At 43.6% G+C, this 22,780-nt stretch overlaps 1 protein-coding gene across 2 annotated transcripts in view; it reads right to left on the reverse strand.

Moving 5' to 3' along the window:
• MAP2K1 (mitogen-activated protein kinase kinase 1) overlaps positions 1-22,780 on the reverse strand; it is a 78,601-nt gene that overhangs the window by 50,557 nt on the left and 5,264 nt on the right. Inside the window, exon 1 of one of the 2 annotated variants that reach the window (XM_043555108.1) lies at positions 16,050-16,078. The exons of the other annotated variant lie outside the window; for it this stretch is intronic. Within the exon in view, the coding sequence (XP_043411043.1) occupies positions 16,050-16,063 (14 nt within the window). The 5' untranslated portion in view covers positions 16,064-16,078. Of the gene's footprint in view, positions 1-16,049; positions 16,079-22,780 lie in introns of those variants that run through there. 2 annotated transcript variants of the gene reach the window in all.

The following is a 22,780-nucleotide window of genomic DNA, read 5'->3' on the forward strand; positions in this document are numbered from 1 at the left end:
AAATCTGGAGGCAGATGGGGAAGAAAAAAGAGAAAATGAAGGACAGAAAAGAGTATCACCTTTACTTGAGGGGGAAAGAGGTACGTAAGAACTGTCTGATAAAGAATGAAATGTAAATGTAGCTGAGATGAGCTTCTTAAATGCTGGCCATGTTATACCCACTAACTTAGTCCTCACAACAACATTAAAAACTAGGTATTTTGTTCCCATGTTACAGAAATGGAGATGAGGCCAGGAGCAATTAAGACTAGGGCTGTAACTCCAAAACTTACCTTCTCTCCATATCACGAGCCAAAGATCTCATGTCCTTCCAACAAATCGCCCACCTGATCAACCCTAACACAGGTGTGTACCCGTTAGTGACCGATTCCTTTGAAGCAAAGAACTGTGCTGTACTAAAAGGTCCCTGGAAAGACACAAATCTACCCAAAGAGGAATTCCTTTCAGAGGAACATCCAAGGCCGATATATTTTGAATGGGACAGGAAGGGAAGAGAAAGGACACGGCCCAGATGAAGCACACTGGTAGAAGCAGTAAAAATTTGGGTGGCCATAAGAGAGCCAGGGGCCTACTGAGGGAGGCAGGGTGGAGAGGAGGCAGCAGAGAGTACTGAAAGCGAGAAAATACCATAGACAACCCAAGTGGAACATCCAATAAGTATGTGGTCACCCTCAGAAAAATCAAAGGGAGCCCTGGGCCCGGTGGTGGCCACACAATGGGTGTGTTCCTGAAAGGACAGGTTGGTTGATTGTGGCCTTATAAAGATGATGTATCTGACCCCAGATTTTGAGACGCTGATATAGAGAAAGACCTTTTAGAAACTGCCTGTGTAGTAATGGCCAATGCTGCTCTGGGAATCAGCAGTGCGAGTTGTTCCTAAATGAGAGAAAAAGGTACAGGACCCGATGAGGCCATCATCCTAGACCTCATAACCCAGAGCCATGAGGAAACTCGAGTCCCCAAGGCAAAAAAGGAAGACAGCCAATGCTCAGAAGCACAGCTAAGGCAGGAAGATAAATTCAGAAGAAACAGCATTCAAAATGCATCTCCAATTCTAGTCCACATGGAGAAATCATCAATTCTCCAAACCTGTTCCTTCCTTAAGCACATGAACAACATGTCTATTACAGCTTGGCCCCTCTCTTTGATCCAACTACACACTAGAGGGGTCAGCAAACCTCACCTCTTAGCATACATCATCTCCGAGAAAAATCATACTCCCCACATCACCATCTGGCAATGCTCAGGGAATCCTGCAGGACCATGACTAGAAGTCCATACAAGTGTTCACCTTGTAGAAAACTACTAGTTAGGTCCTCAAATTAATAGCAGTTGGCCTGGTAGGGTCAAAATGTACCTGGCAGAAGTAAAATCACAGACCAGAGAGAACAAAACTTAATTAAAACCAAAACCGACAGTGCTTGTTTCTGTCTTCTGAAAGGAGGGACGGGGGGGGTTGGTTAAGTGTTTGTGTTAACAAACCCCCTTCACAGCAAGGGCTACCAGAGGACCAGAAGGCTTGCCGACAGTTTAAAAGGGACTGATCCATGGGGCACCTGGGTGGCGCAGTCAGTTGAGCGTCCGACTTCAGCCAGGTCACGATCTCGCGGTCTGTGGGTTCGAGCCCCGCGTCAGGCTCTGGGCTGATGGCTCGGAGCCTGGAGCCTGTTTCCGATTCTGTGTCTCCCTCTCTCTCTGCCCCTCCCCCGTTCATGCTCTGTCTCTCTCTGTCCCAAAAATAAAATAAACGTTGAAAAAAAAAATTTTTTTTTAAAAAAGGGACTGATCCTCAGCCATGGCATAGGCAGGAGCAGATCTGAACAGCACATAGGGGTGGAGCTGGAGAAATGATTTAGGCTGCAGAATAAGCTGGGAGAAGCCTGTTTGAAGAGTGTCTGTAAAGTAGCACAGGAGGAAAGAAGGCACCGGGGCAAAGATCATTTAAAACCAAAGATATCTAACGCCATAAGAGTTTAAGCTGTCTTTATTGCTATAATGTAACACACCCTCCCTACCCCAGACCTTCAGTCCAATCTGCATTGCACGAAAATAGCTTTTTGTATGTTTCATTCTTGTTGTTTGGTGAAAATCAGGAAAAAAGGGGCCGAATTCCAAGCTGATTCAACACAGAGCAAGAAAAAGAGAAAAAAAAAAAACACAGAAAGGGAAACATGGGTCCTACAGAAGCACAAGTGACCATGAGAATGGAAACCTGCAGGACCACTTCAATCTAGAGGAGGGCAGGGGACGGGGAAGTTGAGTAGACATCTGGCTGATACCCATTTACGCCCACAGCTGTGAAAATGCAATGCAGATTATTCATAGAGCACCCACTGTGTGACAGGCACAAGCTGTGCTAAAGGCTAAGAAGGTGCAGATGAGGAAGACTGGGTCCCTGCCCTCACCAGGCATCGTGTGTGTGTGTGTGTGTGTGTGTGTGTGTGTGTGTGTGTGTGTGTAAGAAAGAGACCAGGAGACAAAGATGTAGAGATGAAAGAAAGAAAGAAAGAAAGAAAGAGACAGGTATCACAGTGCAAGCCAAACACAGGGAAGGATACTAACAAGCAGAGCAGTGAGTAAGGTAAGGGAGATGGTAACGCTGAGGTGGGCACAGGGGGCTATGAGAACAGAGATAAGACTTCCAATTCCAAGATTAGGAAAGGAAAGAAAACATAATGCCCAGGTTCAGTCCTGAAGGATAACTCAATTTGCAGCAGGGGAAAGAGCACCCCAGGCTTGGGCATCAGCATGAATAAAAAGGCACTGAAAGTTACAAGCAGTTCCAAGTGGCCAGAAGGTAGGTGCATCCAGGAGAGCACACAGAGGCCGGAAGGTAAGCTGGGGCTAGACCATGAAGGACACAGCACACCATGCTAAAGAATTAGGTTTGAGGAAGGGGTATTAGGGAAATGTTGGTCACAGGGTACAAACTTGCAGTAGAAGATGAATAGCCTGGAGACCTAATGCACAGTACGGAGATTAGAGTCAACAATACTGTATCATATATGACAAAGCTGCTAAGAGATTAGATCTTAAATGTTCACACCACAAAAAAGAAATGATAATTAGGTGACACCATAGAGATGTTAGCTAAAGCTATGGTGGTAATCATAGTGCAATACATAAACGTATCAAATCAGCACACTTATATGTCAATTATACCTCAAGAGAAAAATTTTAAATCTTAAGTTTAAAAAAAAAAAAAAAAAAAAAAAGATGGTCCCAGCACACCAGTCTGGAACGCCTCAGGATGTTTAGGGTTCAGCAAAGAGCCATCTGACATCTTAGTTTCCAAAAAATGCCACGAGATTTTAATGTTTTAATTTAAAAAATAAATTAAAAATGCCATAAGAATGCTTTCTTATATTTAAATATCTAAAATACATCCAAAATAATCACAATTTAAGTATGTGGTTCTGGGATCAAATCACCCAAAATGTGCATATGCAAAATAGATATATGAATAAGTGCAAAAATTCTAGTTTGGAACCTTCACAGAAATGGAATCACGAGCTACACACCTCAGGAGATATACTAGCTTCCTTGAGACAAAGAAGATATAAAAATCTGAAGTCTAAAAGCTGCTGAGCTCAGCTTTCCAAATCCTTGGAAGCCCACAGGGGACTTCTCTTCCAGATAATTAAACTCTCATTACCCTGGTCCAAAGACTGGCTCAAAAAGGGCTTTGACAGTATTTCTCACACACCAATCCATAGTCCTGGATTCAATTCCCAAGCCCAACACTCATTTGCATTATTGCTATCTATGTGATACATACAGAAGCGATGGCTGCTTTTCCAGCGATGCTTGAGGCTCACCTATTTCAATTACCAAATCCCAGAGGGCTCTTTTTATTTGCAAAATTGCATCATCAATAATTTGCCTCCAATGTATAAACCATGCTTCTAACAGAAGGTACCGAGAGTATGGAAACAACCCTGAACTTGGAAGTCCGAAAATTTGGAGTCCTCTGTCAACCCTGCCGGTAACTGGCCATGTAACTTTGAACCTCGAAATGGAAGCACACTCTTGTCCCGTATCACAAGAAGCTGTTATGAGCACCTGGACAAACAATGGGTAAGAATGTGTTCTGAAACAGATAAATAAGTAAACACATCAAAGAGGCTTTTCTAAAACAAAAAACTTTTTCTAAATTATTCTTGGTTAGGGGCACCTGGCTGTCTCAGATGGTGGAACATACCACTCTTGATCACAGGGTTGTAAGTTTGAGCCCCACAGTGGGTGTAGCTTATTTAAAAGTAAAAACAAAAACGAAGAATTAACTAATTAGTTAATTCTTGGTCAGAAGAGTGTGATTGTGGTTGACACTTTACACTAATTGTGAATCCTCAAAGAGCATTCAATAATACACCAAAGATCAATATTAGAAAATAAAACCTACTAGGACAACACTCCAGTGCATACTAAATTTGAGATACTGTGGGGCCAAAAAAAAAAAAAAAACCAAGAAAACTGCAAAACCAGTATCATTAAGCATTCTTTGGACCCTGGTCACTTTGGGCTAAAAACTCTGCAGGCTCTGTCTGGCATTCAAAGAGAAGCATGTTCTTACAGCAGAAGATAAAAAGATATGTCCACCAAGCTCTTCCTCTTCACTTCTCCCCCACCCACTTCCTTTTCTTCCAAAGGAGAACGCGCTCATTTACCCACTGGCTTGCCACATCCTGCCTCGGAAGCTACTTCCTAGGAGCTGCTCTGGCTATTCTGAGAGGAGCTTTAACTCCTTCAGGCCCCCAAACCACTAGTATACTTATGACATCCCCACCCACCACAGTCATTTCCAGTCTAGTAACTAGAATCCATTTGATCATATAATACGCCGGCATCCTTCGTGCCATGCACTGCATTAAGTTAGCATCTGACCTACAATGGAGTCCAGTAAGAGCCACATCTCTTGGTCCCACTTGGGGGCTCCAACTAGTCCAGCTTTGCGTAATCACCCAAAAAGGACAAAAAGAAGAAATGATTCAAGAAGAGCGATCAAGAAACTCAGTGCACATAATATTGCCCTTGATATCAGTGGAAACCCAATGAAGCCAATCTCCTGTCCCACACGGGCTCTGTAAGCTAACACCAGCATTCATTCATTCCACATTTACAGACCGCTGACTGCATGCCAGGCCTGGCTAGAAATGGAGCATGGAGACAGAACTATTAAATCTCCAGAAGCTCATAGTGTAGATCATGAAACCACAGAAAATATATGAAGATCACACGCACGCACACACACACACACACACACAAAGTGCTTTGCCTCCCAAACAGTTCATGGACAGCCTTGCCAGAACTTTCCTGAGGGAGACCAGGCAAAATTTCAAGGACAAGACGATATCGGACTTCAGCCTTAAAGGAGAGGGTGAACTCCCAAACGCTGGCAATAAACTTGACAGAGAAACCCCAAAGGAAACGTACAAAGCCATGGGTAACATTTTACTGACTGCCTACTGAGTTAGGTGTTATCCTACCACCTTACATTTAACTCTCACAACAACCCTACAAGTTAGGTAGTATTATCACCCCCATACTTAACTTACTAATGAGGAAGCCAGGGATAACAGACGTTAAGAATTCCAACTGATGTAAGTGTTCAGGGGTGGAGGACTCCAACCTCAGCTGTCTGCCTCTAGGGATCACTCCTCCAACACAGAGCAAGACTGCCCACTAAGTGCCAGAACAGAGTTCGTAACTGTGGGGAAGCTGGTCATAGAAGAAGAGAACAGGGCATAATGAGCTCCTCTTTTCCCCTTGCCCTTTACAGTCAAGAAAGAAGAGGAAGATACACAGTTTTTTAAGCCAAGAAATCAACACTAATGACCTACTACATGAAGACCCTGTACAGAGAAAAATTATCTCCTGCTGTGCTACAACTGGCTTCCTGCTACATACATCACCCTAGTACAGGCTGAACGGACCCCGCTGGCTGGCCAGCCTATGTGTCTCTCCTAAAAGTGCCCCCGTGGACAAGAGTATGCACACCCCAGACAGGGGGGGACCACAGAACAGTCCATGGCACACCAGGTGCTGAGCTCCCAAGACTCCCCAAGTCCATCAGCAGGAGAACGTAGAACACTGAAGCTTCCATAACAAATGACAAGTGTTTTTTCAAGCTCCAGGCTTGCATCTTTAATACATTTTAATAATCTTCAGCAGTTTGGGGATTCTATGTCTTATCTGCCATTTTTGAAACCAAAATATGGTGATTTTTGGAGCCAAAGGGCCAAAGGTACACTGCTAAGAGAGAATTTAACAATATTTTTTTTCCTCTCTCTCTCTACATACTCTTATCACCCGTGCTTTTCATTTTCTTCCTAAAAGTTAAATCCTATCAGTCAAACCCACACAGGGTTACCCCTAGGCTGCAGTTAACTATACAGAAATCTGCCAAGACTTTAATGGCCCTTGCCAAAGATAGGGCAAGAGAGGCTGTGAGGGTTAACAGGAAATGAATTCACTCTATGCTGAGGGCATTTAACAGTAAAGTGGTCACCTGTATTCAATTTAAACTGAACATATAGACTCTCACCTGGCTATAAAACAGAATCAAAGGTTGTGCACTGGGGCGGGGCAGAAAACAAGAGCCCTGCACTAGAGACAAATCGAGGGTCCTGGATCTGGATTCAGGCTGTCACTCACTAGCCATAAGCCACCTGGCCTCTCTGGACCCCAATCCCTTCATCATCATCATCCATGAGGCTGAACTATAAAGGTCTTTTCCATCTCTAACATTTAAGGATAGACAAGTGGGTGTCTATCCTCAGGGGACAAAGAATGCAAGGTGTTGGGGGTGAAAAGGACGATTAATATAGAGTAAGGCTGTCCGGGTTCAGAAATAGCCTGGCTTAGTGCTGCATTCACCTTATCAGCCTAGATTTATTAGGGGGGGGTGGGAGGGCCTGGTGGGTTGGAATCACAGCCACCTACAGTGAAATTAAACTCTGTTCCCAAATGAGTTCTGCTGAAGTGTGATTTATCCAGGGAGTGTTAAACAACTCACCGGCAGTATGAAACTGTGTTACCGAAATTGTATTACTGCACAAACTTAACTTTTCCCCAAATGTGATTTGCAGAGAGGATGCAGAGCTGAGAAGCCTGTGTCTACGACCATCTGTCCTATCCCAGTCCCTGGAGAGGCGTGGGGGGAGAGTGTGAAAAGCCACAGGTGCATGTATATTCAGCCACCAATGTCATGTGTCCATCAAGAAGCCCAACATCCGTTGGGGATAAGTGTTCAGCTCTGCCAACAAGGGAGGCTCACGGATCCATCCAGCCCCAAACATTCCCTGAGCCCTTCTCTCCACCAGGCATGGGGCTGAAGGAACATCACAGAACAGGGTAGACGTTGGGGTGTCTGGGTGGCTCAGTCAGTTAAGCCTCTGACTCTTGATTTTGGCTCAGGTCATAATCTCACGGTCTGAGTTCGAGCCCCACCATCAGGCTCTGTGCTGAAAGTGTGGAACCTGCTTGGGATTCTCTGTCTTCCTCCCTCTCTCTCTCAAAAATAATAAACTTAAAAAAAAATAATAAAGCATTAGGAAAGATGTCACCAACAGCATATGCTTCCCAAATGTTTCTCCTCTGAGCAAGGAAGCGGATATTGGCTAAAAAGGCAGTACAGAGGACTATAAGCACTCTTAGGTGCCGGTGTGACATAGACAAGACCCTTAACCAAGATCAGTTTCCTATCTGTTGAGTAAAGATAACACACAACCCACATGCCTCATGTGGTTGAATAAGGAAACAAACAGATCTAAAAACAATGAGGAGTAGGGGCACCTGGCTGGCTCAGTAGAGCATACGACTCTTGATCCTGGGGTCGTGAATTAAGCCCCACGCTGGACACAGAGATTACTTTATTTTTTTTTTAATTTTTTTTCAACGTTTTTATTTATTTTAGGGACAGAGAGAGACAGAGCATGAATGGGGGAGGGGCAGAGAGAGAGGGAGACACAGAATCGGAAACAGGCTCCAGGCTCCGAGCCATCAGCCCAGAGCCTGACGCGGGGCTCGAACTCACGGACTGCGAGATCGTGACCTGGCTGAAGTTGGACGCTTAAGAGATTACTTTAAAACAAACAAACAAACAAACAAAAAAAACAACAAATGAAGAGTATACAAAGCCTCACAGAACAAATGCTATGATTACCACCAACACTGTGACCCTCTTGTGTCAAAATATTAAACGGAAAATAATCAAAATAAGTCAAAGTCGGACTCTGCAGGGATTAGCAGAGCCTTGACCTTTGGAGAGGTGTATCTTCTGCCCTCTTCCTTTACTGCCATGTCAGGGCTTGGTCATTCAGCAAAATTTCACCAAACCAGATGCTAAGGAATATGCTATGCGCTGGAGATAAAGATGAAAAGACCCAGTCCCAGGTTTCCCCAATTTCAGTCCAACTGGACAGGAGTTACACAAACAACCAAAGCATGATGGGCCAGGCAGAGTGCCCTGGAAGGTGGAAAGACGACCAGTGCCTAGAGTGGGGTGGAGGCCAGGTCTGTGATAGATTTACACAAAAGGCAACCTGCAAATTGAGCTTTAACACAAGATTAGGATTCCAACATGGATTGAAAGGTAGAGAAGGGAATCCCCAGAAGACAGTCTGAGCAAAGGCCAGGACCCATTGGGGAAGACATCTGGATGAACCATGAAAAAGTGAAACCCAAACGTCACCTAGAGCAGAACCCCCCCCCTGCAAACATCTGGCTTGAAGAACAAAGTGTTACCTTCCCTTTATGTCAGGGCCTACCCCTCCCTATTACTACACACACACACACACACACACACACACACACACACGAGCACATTCGGCACAGGAAATCCTCTTTAAACTCTTAGGAGAAGAAAGCCAACTTCCAGGGTGGTACCTGTCATATAGATGGTGGTCCTTGGAGAAGCTGGGAGGAGTCTGTACTGGGATGTACTGAGTGGCAGTTGCTTCCTACGCACCTTCTGCAGCTTCCTGTTTCACTGAAAATACTTCCTGCACATCCCCCAAAGTGCAAATATGCCAGCATTGTCTCTCTTCTATCCGCCTAGATAAAGAATAACTGAAGAGTCCCATTATGGGAAGTGTTTCGGGCGGTGAGAACTTTCTCTCCTTCTCACCTGATAGAGAATAAGGCACCCTGGCAGGGAATCTAGCCCTAGCTCTTATCAGGAGTCTTGTTAATCATAAAAAGCAGTTTACACACAGAGTGTCTATGAATCCTTTCTGCTGGGTAGGTGTTACTATGCCCATTTTACAGATGTGCAAACAGACTCAAGAATGTGAAAGAAGTTGCACAAGATCATTCAAAGGAGTAACAGGCGGGGTCAGGATTCAAATCCACATATGTCGGCTCCAAAACCTTTCCCCCGTATCACATGTTCTCCAGGCCATGCTTACTCAAAAGTCACATTTGGGGCTCATGGGTGACTCAGTCAATTAAGTGTCCAACTTCGGCCCAGGTCATGAACTCGCAGTTCGTGAGTTCGAGCCCTGTGTCGGGCTCTGTGCTGATAGCTCAGAGCCTGGAGCCTGTTGGGGATTCTGTGTCTCCCTCTGTCTCTGCCCCTCCCCCACTCACACACTGTCTCTGTCTCTTTCTCTCTAAAATAAACATTAAAAAAAAATTTTTTTAAGTCACATTCACAGCAGAACCTACTGTGTGACAACCTTTTAGCCCTTCTTTGCAGTCCTGGATTATCTGCCAAAAGGGAGATTGCAACAGATTCCTTTCAATAATAAAATGTCATCTACTTAATACCTACCGTGAGTTTGCAAGTGTGCCCAAGTGGTAACCTATACGATTATACGGAGCTCATTATATAAACCCTGAAAGGTAGGAAGGCAATACCATCACCCCGCTTTGCAGAGAAGCAGGCACAGGGTGGTCACATGGTGAGTTAACAGCTGTACCAGGGAAGGAGCTGAGATCTCACACTTTCCCTCTACACAAGGCAGTTATTCAAAAGCACTGCAGCCTGAGGATTCTGAAGCCTGCAGACTTTCAGACCCCTCTGGAAGAAGGGTTAATTTCTGGATTCAAATGAAACACTGGTAGAGGCAGAAACAATTACTTAAAACCTGATTGGGAAGCTGGGCTCTTCGCTGTACTGTTAGAATCCAAAACTCCCAGAGTGAAACAGTATGTCCTCCTCAGACCACCCTGCCTCTGGGCCTGCTGACTCCAAAACCCTCATATAAACCCATTCCCAACCTTTTGGAAATTAGACCCAACTCAATAAAACAATACAAGGAGTTGACTGGGTGCTCTGCCCACACCCTCCCCCAACACCACCACCACCACACCACCTCAGGCAAAGAAAGACCAGAGATCAGGGCTCCCGGGGACCCCTTCCAGCTCTCCACCATCTTTAATGTCCTCTCTACCTTTGCCTTTGCACTCTCAGAAAAGACAGGCACTTTTCTGGGTACGCTGCCATCATTTAACTTCCGTTTTTAATCTCTGACCATACTCATGCATGTGACTTTTCCATTTCTTTAGGGGAAAAAAAAAACCAAACTTTGATTTGTTTCCAAAAGATAACTTTCTAAACCAATGACTATGTCATACTGAAATCAAATATCACATTTAGGCTTCCTAAAAATATTACCCCAGTACAATGCCTCCTTTTTGCTCCCACGTGCCCACCCTCCAAACACACACACACATGCACTTTAGACTGTCATTTAGACACTGGAGTGTATAATTTAAATGTCTTTAATAACATCCACTAAAAGGACACTTGCACATGATTCTTCACTTTACTTCAAAGCAATGATCCAAACTGGAGCTTTTAGTGAATTGCAGGACCAAATAGGTTAATACATGGGCGGCAAGTGCCAATAATAAAATTCAGACAAGAATTTAAAATGTATTAGATTCACCCATAACGTTGGCATCTTTGTCAATTTTTAGCACAAGTCCATTTCATCCATCCCTCAGCTCAGTGCTGCTATATATTAGGTATATATCAGTTAAATGAACGTTAATACATTTGAATCTTAACACCGAAGTTTGAAACCTATTGTAATTTGAGTCATAATCTAAACTATCTGACCCTAACACAAAAGCCAATCGAATCAACAGCAAATAACAAACAGCTGCTTCTATTCAAAGTATACATACCTCTGTCATTTGAACTGTTTTGAAGTTGGCCTTGATTGGAAGACAAATGGCTAGCAGCTGCAAGTTCAATTACAAAGTGGTAGGAAGGCAGACAACCAACCAGGGGGAATCAAAGTGCTGTTTCATACATCAAGCATGGAATTCCTTTCCAACAAAGGTCTCTCGTTTTCCTAGGGGCAACCAATCCGAACATGCCCTTTGAACTTGGGACAACACAGGGCTGCACTCTGGGAGAAGAGTCTAGTTTACAAGGCCAGGCAAGGCTAGGAGGGTAGAACAGGCACCCATTTCCAGTCTGTTAATTGTTCGTTTTTTTTTTTTTCTCATGTTCGTTTATTTTTGAGAGAGAACATGAGCAGGAGAGAGGAAGGGAGGGGGACAGAGGATCTGAAGGCAGCTCCACGCTGACAGCAGCGGGCCAGAGGCAGGGCTCGAACTCATGAACCCCAAGATTACAACCTGAGCCAAAGTCTGATGCTCAACCCACTGAGCCAGCCAGGCACCCCTGTTAATTGTTTTCAAAGAAGAATGTGGACCAGGGGAAAGCCACCAGGCAACCAGTCCAGAGGACTGGATTAACCAGACCTAGGACACTGAACAGGTTACTTCCTTCCTTTGTCCCTCATTTTCTCCTTCACAAAGTAAGGGGCAAAAATAAATTAATAAAAGGGTAAAATTGGATGACCTCTAGGCCCTAAGAGAATTTTCTGCAATGATGGAAATGTTTTCATCTGTGCTCTCCGATACAGCAGCCATGAGTCACATGCAGCCTCAGGCCCTTGAAGTGTGGCTTGTGCAGCTTAGGAGCTAATTTTTATTTTTAAACTTTATTGAATTTTGGTAAATTGAAATTTAAATAGTTATATGTGGCTAGTGGCTACAGTTCTGCAGAGTGAAACTCTAAAAAGGCCCCTAGATGGGCGCCTGGCTGGCTCAGTCAGTAGAGCATGCAACTCGATCTCAGAGTTTCGAGTTCAAGTCCCACGTTGGGCAGAGAACTTACTTTAGAAAAATTTTTTTCATAGACCTCTAGCATTTTACATGATCTCTGAACAGCTGTGTGGGAAAAACATGGATGTCAGAGGAGGCCAGACCTGGGTTCTAAACTTAATCCCACCACTTTCTAGCTGTGCAACCTTCTGCAAATTACTTCATTTCCCTGAACTTCATTCTCCTTATTTGGACAACAGAATATCAGGACCTTTCTTGCAGAATTTTAGTGCAAATTCAAGATAATGCACGTAAATAGAACAGAGAGGCTCTCAATAAATGGTAGTTATTTTTCTAGTTATCATGTCCTTCAGGGATACAATTTCACAGGTCTTCTGACTTCATCTGTCTCGTCCTGATCAAGGGCCGGGACTTGATTATTACCCCACGCATCAACAGCCGTGCTCCTACAGATGCAGCCCCTGTCTGTCGAGAATGCAACCTGCTCCGGAATTGATTCGGGTCCTCAGCTGTGGGCGAGCCAGGAAGCCAAGTCCTCTGTGCCTCCGGAACTGCTGACTTCCTCTTACCCTGTGTCCCCTCCACCTCACACGAGCATTCAGGAATTCACAAGACTCGTCCCCATGATCGCATACCAAGCTGACACTCTGTCCAGTGCCACCCGAACACCTGTTGGTGGTTTCTGGTACTTCCCTCCTGAACTCTCCCCTTGACTTCCCCTAATATTTTATGGCTTCTTTATTTGGAAATGCTTGCAGAGAACCTTTCATTTTGTAATTGCTCAGTGATTCAGAATATGCAGAAATAGAAATGCAACAAGCTACACTTATGGCTAACCCAGCATTAGTTTAGTTACCAAAATAAAACAAGGCAAAAGAGACTATGTTTTAGAAGGAATGTTCCAATAAAACAATAAAAACTGTTGCAGTCCCTATCTAGATTTAAGATTTTAAGTAATTTCTACACCCAAAGTGGGACTCGAGCCTACAACCTCGAGATCAAGAGTCACATGCTCCACCGACTGAGCCAGCCAGGCACCCAGTCTCTAAAAATTAATACAATGTGTTAAAAGCCTGTTCCAAGTGTTCCACTGGTCCATCCTCTGGTAAATGGAACCTTTCCACAGCTCCAGTGACCAAGCCTTACAGTGGACATAAATGAATGGCTAAGAGAAGTAGGATAACTTTTCTTCTTCTTTTAACTTTATTTATTTTGAGAGAGAGTGAGCACAAGCAGAAGATGCACAGAGGGAGAGGGCGAGAGAGAATCCCAAGCAGGCTCCGCACTCAGCACAGAGCCCAACACAGGGGTCAGACTCTTAAATCGCGAGATCATGACCTGAGCCAAAATCAAGAATCAGGTGCTTAATCAACTGAGCCACCCAGGTGGCCCTAAATTTTCTATTAATAATAATTACTGGAATGTTAAGCAGCTGTCTTCTTCCTGTTGGGGGCTGGGGTGGGGGGGGGTGGAGAAGCTGAAATACAGACTGACATTCCGGTAGGATTTCACTGTGGATTTGAGTAAGCCATTAGACAAAAGGTTTACAGTTAGCTTGGAATTCCTGCTAACTTCTGAGCGCCTCCCCCCAACCCCACCCCTGCCCCAACAGGCCCAACAGTCTTGAAGGACTGTTTACTCAAGGACAGCCTGAAATCAAATGGGGCAAATAACTTTGGACTCTCAAATACGGTGAAGGTCTAGTTTTTTAAAACTAACCTGGAAATGTAAGTTAAAACTCAGTGAAGGAATACAATTAACCTGGATCCAGACAAACCTATAAGTACAATATAATCAGCTAGTCCAGTCTTCTTCCAACTTCCCATACGTCTATACTTAACCTGAATCTGGAACCCATGTAGATCGTTCACTCAACTCACTGTTCGACTTTGTCTGAAAAGTAAATGCATTTAAGAGCATTCAAGACACTGAACCTTTCGTGGTAACAGTTAAACTCAAAATAGGTCAATTCCAGAAAGGCATTCATTTCAAGGGGACTTTTGTCTGTGGTTATTTTGAAAACCACTGCTTTTAAAACTGACATTATGAAGCTTAAAAATAGGCCCTCCTACTAAGGATCCTGGACTAAAATACCCTTTCCTCTCATTTCCTTATTCCCTTTTCACTCAAACACCTAAGAGAATGGTGATATAGAGGGTTACCTGTTCAAGAACTTCAGATTACTTGGAAAAAAATGCAGATTATTAGTTTAAAAAAATTTATTTAGGATACTGGATAAAGTTACCAAAATTTGGTGTTGGATAAACCTAGAAAATTTTCCAACCAAGTATCCCAAATGAAAACATGTAATATATACACCATAAGAAAATCTAAGTCTGAAAACCACCTCCTCCACTCCAGCTGTGTGAACTCCCAGCAAGTTCCTTCTCCTCTCTGGGTCTGGTTTCATCTCCCAAATGCAGGGAGGAGGCTAGAGGATATGCAAGGTCCCATCCACCCCGAACAGGCTCTGCTTCTATAAAGCTAGGCAGCTGCTTCCTATTTTCATGGCTCCTTGGAAAGAGCAGAAATGTTCCTTGCCCAGAAGGTCCTTGAGAGGCGTCATTATAGTTAATGGTATTCCCCTGGGACATAAGAACTGCTTTTGAGAGCGATGAAAGATGGATATAAAATACAGAGGTGTTCAGAGGAAAAAATAAGTTATGTTTTGAAGATGACACTAGTAAATCCACAAATGCATTTGTATTCAATCCAAAAGTTACTAGATATAGGGGGCACCTAGGTGGCTCAGTCACTTAAGCAGCCAACTTCAGCTCAGGTCATGATTTCACAGTCTGTGAGTTCAAGCCCCGTGTTGGGCTCTGTGCTGACAGCTCAGAGCCTGGAGCCTGTCTCAGATTCTGTGTCTCCCGCTCTCTCTGCCCCTCCTCTGCTTGCTTGCGCACACTCTCTCAAAAAATGAATGAACATTAAAAAAAAATTTTTTAAGTTACTAGATATAATTGAACTTAACAAAGCCGCAGGATATAAACAATTCATACAACTCAAACCATGGTCAAGATGGCAAATACAAATTTAAAAATGTCCAACCATAATGGCAACAAAATGTTAACTCTTTGAAATATTAACTCAGGACACAACAGAATTATTCAGAAGGAACTAACACCACAATAGAAGAAAGAGGAGACATTAATAAATGGAGAGGTACACCATGAAAGTTTCGCAAGTTTTCATTAAGGATGCCTGGCTAGCTCAGTCAGTAGAGCATGTGCCTCTTGATCTCGAGGTTGTGAGTTCAAGCCACACACTGGGCATAGAGATTACTTAAAAATCTTTAAAAAAAATCTTAAGTTTCCATTAACCCTACCAAATAAAAAAAAAAAAAAAAGACTATCAAAACTACGTTAAGAGTTACAAGGAAATTTTAGAAATACACCGAAATACCATAAAGACCAAATAAAAGTAAACCGGAAAATACGACAGATAGGTAGATAAATTTAACAAACTCTAGTAAGATACTGGAACTCAACAATTAGGCCCATTCCTCCCATCAAACACATTAATAAATCCCAGATGGGACGGAATTAGCCATATAAAAGAGAAAAAAGGCTGTAAGAAAAAGAAGCCACATGTTTCTGCGAAGTTGTGACGAGATATGTCCAAATACTAAAAGAAAGTAGGCTATCCCATACAAAAGACATGTTTCCAAAGACAAAAAAAAACAAAAATGTTTTCTTAATGCAACATAAAAGGAAAACATCGCAGTGGGACAATGTAGTAGCCACATAACTGATAAAACTTTAAAATACAAAAAGCACACTGACCCCAACAAACCACAAGACAAGTAACTGTGCAGAGGTTAATGGAAGACATGAATGAACAAATAAAATACAAAGCAACATAATAACTATTTAGATGAATCTATCAAGAAATCACCAGAGAAGAAAAGTTTGCATGTAGCCTTTCAAAATGTCTAGCTGGTGCCACCAAAGCGGCCCCCCTACCTCTCCAGCTTCATCTCCCACGACCCGCGCCTATGCACCCAGCACGCCCAACTCCTTGCCGGCTCCTCCAGGCATCCCAGGCTTTCCCACTTATGTGGAGCGGCTCTTCCTGCCATGCCCTGCCCCCCCCCCCCCATTCCCATGGAAATCCTAGCCATCCTTCAAGACCCAGCTCAAATGTCATCTCTTCCGTGAAGGCTCTCCTAATCTCCCCCACTGGATGTGCCATCTTCCTCTTCTCAGTAAGCTCTGACAGTACTTTCTTTGTACATCAGGGCACTTTTCTTACCCTGCAGCCATTTGTGTCCTTCCTCTTGGGCCCCTGCTACCTCTCCCTCTCCTCCTAGGAGATTTTCGAATCCCTGGAGGCAAAGGCAATCTTACTCAACTACCTACAGCTTCTAGGACAGTGAGTTACATTAAGCATTCAATAAATATAGCTTAAATAGAATTGATGAAATACAGAAAATAATCCCATTTCAAAAATACGGCCCCACTAGCATCTAAAATAAAGCAGACTGACCTTCAAAGGAGCCCTTTAGTGCCTATTAAACTATCAAAAAAAAATCACTAAATTTAACAAAACAGCAACAAAAAAACCTTCCTGAGGTTTAAGAAAACAGTTGAAATATAATTGGTTGCATCTTTTTTTGGAACATATTCTCTAAACACGTAACAGCGGTAACATGGTCCGTCACCTCTGATTTGGTGTGTAAATTAACCTAAAAGCAGAATAAATTGGTTCAAAACACAAGACCATCAGTACCTAATAAAAATCTGGAAGCCACCTAAGTAATCAATAAAAGTATCATTTATAAAGCCAGACCCAATCAAATTCTACCCTTCGGCCAAAAAATGACAAGCAGGAGAATTATGTCTATGTGTAAAACTGAGGGGGGTGGAGAGGACACATCCACTGATCACAACCATGTAAATAATCGAATAACCAAAAAGTTACACTAGAGAACTTAATGTCTGCAGTTCCCTTCTTCAAAAGGTGTTTTTACATTCAAAAAGTTTTTTAAAGTTCTGCTAAAACAGGCAAATATTCAAAAAAAAAGGAGGGTTGGGGGGGAAGAGGCCACACCACCCTTGTCCACTTTTTCTTAACCCCTGTGTAACCTCTTCTTAACCTGACTCCCCTGCTGACATCAAAGCAGGATGCCCCTGGGAGCTACAATGAGAAATTCGAGGCAGGATCAACATTTTCCACAGTCTGCCCTGCACCAGGATCCAGAGAACGAACACCTGCTATTTCAAAACAAAACACCATTCATCCTCGGAGGAGTTAACTTAGCAAACAGGTACAAGAGCCTCCAAACGAATGGCTCTCCTGGGATTTCAGGTAACAGAACCAGGACACAGGACATGAAGTGAAGACACAAGAGGCGGTAAGACAATAACATGATGTTCCAAAACTAGCAGCTTCTGGAAGGAAACAACATAGACAAAATTGGGACCTTAAGCTTTCTTCTCAGGCTCAGCCTTACTTTCTGCCCAGCCTGTGGGTTCCCTGGGTTTGTTTTCTCAACATGTCAGAAACATTCACCACGGCTTAACCTGTGCTTCCTGTGGAGGCTGCGGAAATACTACCAACTCATACATACAAAGGAAAGCTAGCAAGAAGGTTTTTTTGTTGTTGTTGATTTCTTTGTTTAAACATTATTTTGATTTTGTCCAATCTACCAATGATTTGCTGTATCACCAGTGTTACAGACCCAGGGGTCTAAAAAGGTATGGTCCCTAATCAAGTTGAGGGAAAAGAGACAGAAAAAACAATTAGTGAATAAGAACACATTATGTTTTAAAATGATACTGCAGGGGCGCCTGGGTGGCGCAGTCGGTTAAGCGTCCGACTTCAGCCAGGTCACGATCTCGCGGTCCGTGGGTTCGAGCCCCGCGTCGGGCTCTGGGCTGATGGCTCAGAGCCTGGAGCCTGTTTCTGATTCTGTGTTTCCCTCTCTCTCTGCCCCTCCCCCGTTCATGCTCTGTCTCTCTCTGTCCCAAAAATAAATAAACGTTGAAAAAAAAATTTATAAAATGATACTGCATTTAACGCGATGTTTATTACACAATATAGACCAGAAGTACAAAAGAGGAAAGAGAAAATGTGAATTAACATTAAAAAGGGCATTAAGACTCAGGATGAATTTTGTTCTTTGGGTACTTTTATTTATTAGGAATTTTTCCAAACATACAGAAAGATGGAAAGAATAAAAGGGAAATTCATAAACTAACCAACTAGCCAACTGAGAACATTTTGCCTCATTTGCCTCCTCTACTATGTGTGCATGTGTATTTTTTTTTCCTGAACCCTTTTTTTTTTTAATGTTTATTTATTTATTTTTGAGAGAGACAGAGAGCACAAGTGAGGGAGGGACAGAAAAAGAGAGAGAGAGAAAGAGATACAGAATCCAAAGCAGGCTCCAGGCTCTGAGCTGTCAACCCAGAGCCCTACGCAAGGCTCAAACCCATGAATCGTGAGATCATGACCTGAGCTGACATCAGACGCTTAACCGACTGATCCACTCAGGCACCCCTTTCCTGAATCATTTCAAGTAAGTTTCATGCATCATCTATGAATAACAACTTCTCCTACATAATCATAATACATCTAAAAAATTAATAATTCTCTATTCAAATTTCCCAGATTGTCCCAAGAATACATTTTATAGCTATTTCACTTTTGAATCAGTATCCACCCAAGGTTCATGCATTACATTTGGTTAGCATGTCCCCTTAAGTCCGTTATTCTAAAACCACACCACTCCCCTCCTCCCTGACTTTTGCCTGTGACACTGACTTCCTAAAGAAACTGGGTCAGTTGTCATAGAGAATGTTCCACATCCTGGATTTGTCTGATTGTTTCCTCCTGGTGTCATTTAACTTGTTCCTCTGTCCCTGCATTTACTGTAAACAGGAAGTTGGGTCTCAGGCTTGATTAGATACAGGTTTGGCTCAGATTTTTAAAAAATTTTTTTAATGTTTATTTTTGAGAGACAGAGACAGAGCACAAATGGGAGAGGGGCAGCGAGAGGGGAGACACAGAATCCAGAGCAGGCTCTAGGCTCTGAGCCATCAGCACAGGGTCCGATGCAGGACTCGAACCCACAAACTGCGAGATCATGACCTGAGCCAAAGTTGGACGCTCAACCGACTGGGCCACCCAGGCGCCCTGTGGTTTGTCTTAGATTTAAAGACAGGCAGCATATAAAATGTCCAAATCAACATGATTTATCAACATTTGTAATCTGGTATTAAGAGCAAAAGAGAACAGCTTTTTGAGGAGGAAGAAATCAAAGTGGCATCATTAACAACACTTCCCCTTTGAACAGCATGTGAAGTGCTTTCACATATGTTATTTCAAATGATGCTCACCTGCTCTCCTTCCCTCACAGGTTTGTTATATTATCATCCTCGCTTTACTCATAAGGAAAACGGAAGCTCAGGGAAGTTAAATGACACGGCCAAGATCAACAATTAAGAAGTGATATAACTAAGTCTCGAAGCCAAGTCCCAAAGTAGCATGGAGTTACTCAGAAAACACTACATGGGAGATGAGATTTATGCCAGGTCTTGAAAGATGGGCAGGATTCATTCATTCCAGACAGTCTGCTATATGCCAGGGAAATAGCGGTACACAAGAAAGTCACGGTCCCTGCCCTCACAGAAGCTAAAGCATGGTGACACATAGAAAAAAATAAAATAAAATAAAATCATGTAGGAAAGCGGAGGAAGGCATTCCAGACAAAGGAAACCATGCGAGGAAGAAGAGACAGAGGTAGGAAGCAGTATGCTGGAGCAAAGGGAGGCCAGTAAAGGAGTCAGTGTGGATCACAACAGGTGAAACTGGGAAAGAGAAAAATCAAACCAGATGGGTAAGGCAAGGCCAACAGCTACTGTACTAAAGTATCCTCTGCCTTTCTTGCAAAGATGCAGAAGTGAAAGTAGAATATTCTTTTTTTTTAATAGATTTTTTTTAATTTTACTTATTTTTGAGAGAGAGACAGAGTACAAGCAGGGGAGGGATAGAGAGAGAGGGAGACATGAATCTGAAGCAGCAGGCTCCAAGCTCCGAGCTGTCGGCACAGAAACCGACGCGGAGCTCGAACCCACAGACCATGAGATCACGACCTGAGCCGAAGTCAGACGTCTAACTGACTGAGCCACCCAGGTGCCCCGAAAGTAATATTCTAAATGTTCATGACCAAACAAGGGCCCCACATATCTCCTGGCCATGGGTGAAGTCATCTTTATGAATCTTTTTGCCCTTTCTGTATCTGCTGCAACAACAGCAGAGGGCGTTCTTCCCAAGAACACAGGCTTTGGCTGGCCTTACTCTTCACCTGAAGTTCTCAAACGACAGCACCAGTATCAGTTACTGCGGCCTAAGAGCGGTAGACACATCCAAGTTCACAACTACAAAATGAGTCCCAGAAGAGGCCCTAAGAGACCCCCGAAAAGCACATCAGCCTGTCCTCGCCCCACCCTGAAGGGTCTTCACATTCTAACGGACGCGTGTCCCTTCCAAACCTGGCAGAAGTGCTGATGCCATGAGTTATGCCCTGAATGCAACAGTAAGTAATAATTAAGTACGTCTGAGTGTTTTAGAGTTACGGTGAAACAGTTCAAAGGCCAAAATCTGTGGATGCCACCAAGGCCGAGCAATGCAGCCTCCTGTTTGCTCAGCACCTCATGGCCTTCAAAGCACTATTACACGTGCGACCTTGTGTAATCTTCACGACACTCCCTCAAGGGAGGTAGGCATGCTCTGTGTCATCACCAGGTCGCTACTGAACACCGGACGACGTTCTCCTCACTGAGCAAGGAACACAGCCAAGCCCCCACCTTCGTGAAGCTCACGTATTAGCGAGGCAGGGGAGCGCAAAAACACTTGACACACAGTGCGATGTTTGTCGTAAGTGCTCTGAAGAAAAACCGGGCAACATAAAGGGGTAGAGAAGGACAGGGAGTGCTGTATTATAGACAGAGTGATCACGGATGACCTCTGTGAAGAGACATTTGTACAGAGATCTGAAGGAAATGAGAAGAAGCGTCCAGTGCACATTTTGGGGAGAAGAGCATTCCAGGTTAGATGGAATGGCAAATGCAAAAGCTCCGACCTGAGACTATGCCCAACCCGCTGTGGGACAGCACAGAGAACAGTGGGCTGGAGCGCATGAGGAGAGGGGGCAGTGGAAGAAAACCAAGGACCTGACTGGGTGGGGCCGTTGTAGGCCATTAAGGTAAAGATTCTGTAAGCCATTATCATCTCCACTGGACAGGTAAGGAAACTAAAAGTCAGGGAGTACAGGAGCCCCGGGGTGACTTGGTCAGTTAAGAGTCCATCTCTTGATTTCGGCTCAGGTCATGATCCCACGGTTCGGTTCGTGAGTTTGAGTCCCTCATCTGGCTCTGTGCTAAGCCTGCTTGGGATTCTCTCCTCTCTCTGCCCCTCCCCTACACGTGCTCGCACACTCTCTCTCTCTCTCAAAATAAATAAATAGACTTAAAAAAAAAAAAAAAAAGTCACTGGGAATGCAAGCTGGTGCAGCCACTCTGGAAAACACTATGGAGGTTCCTCAAAAAATTAAAATAGAACTACTCTATAACCCAAGAATTGCACTATTAGTTATTTATCCAAGGAATACAGGTGTGCTGTTTCAAAGGGACACATGCACCCCCATGTTTATAGAAGTACTATCTACAATAGCCAAAGTATGGAAAGAGCCCAAATGTCCATCGATGGATGAATGCATAAAGAAGATGTGGTATATATACACAATGGAGTATTACTCGGCAATCAAAAAGAATGAAATCTTGCCATTTGCAACTACGTGGATGGAATTGGAGGGTATTATGCTAAATGAAGTTAGTCAGAGAGGGACAAAAATCATATGACTTCGCTCATATGAGGGCTTTGAGAGACAAAACAGATGAACATAAGGGAAGGGAAACAATAATATAAAAACAGGGAGGGGGACAAAACAGAAGAGACTCATAAATATGGAGAACAAACCGAGCATTACGGGAAGGGTTGTGGGAGGGGGGATGGGATAAATGAGGGGCACTAAGGAATCTACTCCTGAAATCACTGTTGCACTATATTCTAACTAATTTGGATGTAAATTTAAAAAAATTAAAAAATAAAAAATAAAAAAAAGTCGGGAAGTACAAAGGACTCGTGTGAAATCAAGGTTTGCGTGAAAATGTGGTTTGGGGGAAATGCCCTGTGCTGCGATTTCTTCTCAGGGCTCAGTGTTCTCGTCATGAATGAAAAGTGTTCTTTAAGAAACAAAGAAAGAGATTAAGGATGAGCCTCATCATGGAAGGAGACCCAACGTACCCCGAGCAATGCCATTTCTGAGTACATTCCACAGGAAACTCTCACAAGAGTCCAAACGGAGACATGCACAAGGATGGTCGTGACCGCGCTGTTTGATGCAGCCGGAGGTTGGAAACAAAGTTGTCTAAATCTAGAGGAATCAACAGAGGAGGCCAGCGTGGCCATGTGACTTGCTTTGGCCAAGGAAATGGAAGAAGTGACATGTGTCACTTCTGGACAAAAACTTTAGGAGACAACGTGGTTTACAAAATGCCCTTCTCATGTGAGCGTATTTCAGAGACGGTGCCTCCATAAGCCTGGATCCCTAATGGAAGCCAGTGAACAGAGACTCCCACTGACCTGCAAGTGTGTTAAACTCTAAGATTTTTTGGTTGTGTGTTAGCTC

Source organism: Prionailurus bengalensis, chromosome B3 (genome assembly GCF_016509475.1).
Source record: "Prionailurus bengalensis isolate Pbe53 chromosome B3, Fcat_Pben_1.1_paternal_pri, whole genome shotgun sequence".
Taxonomy (NCBI): domain Eukaryota; kingdom Metazoa; phylum Chordata; class Mammalia; order Carnivora; family Felidae; genus Prionailurus; species Prionailurus bengalensis.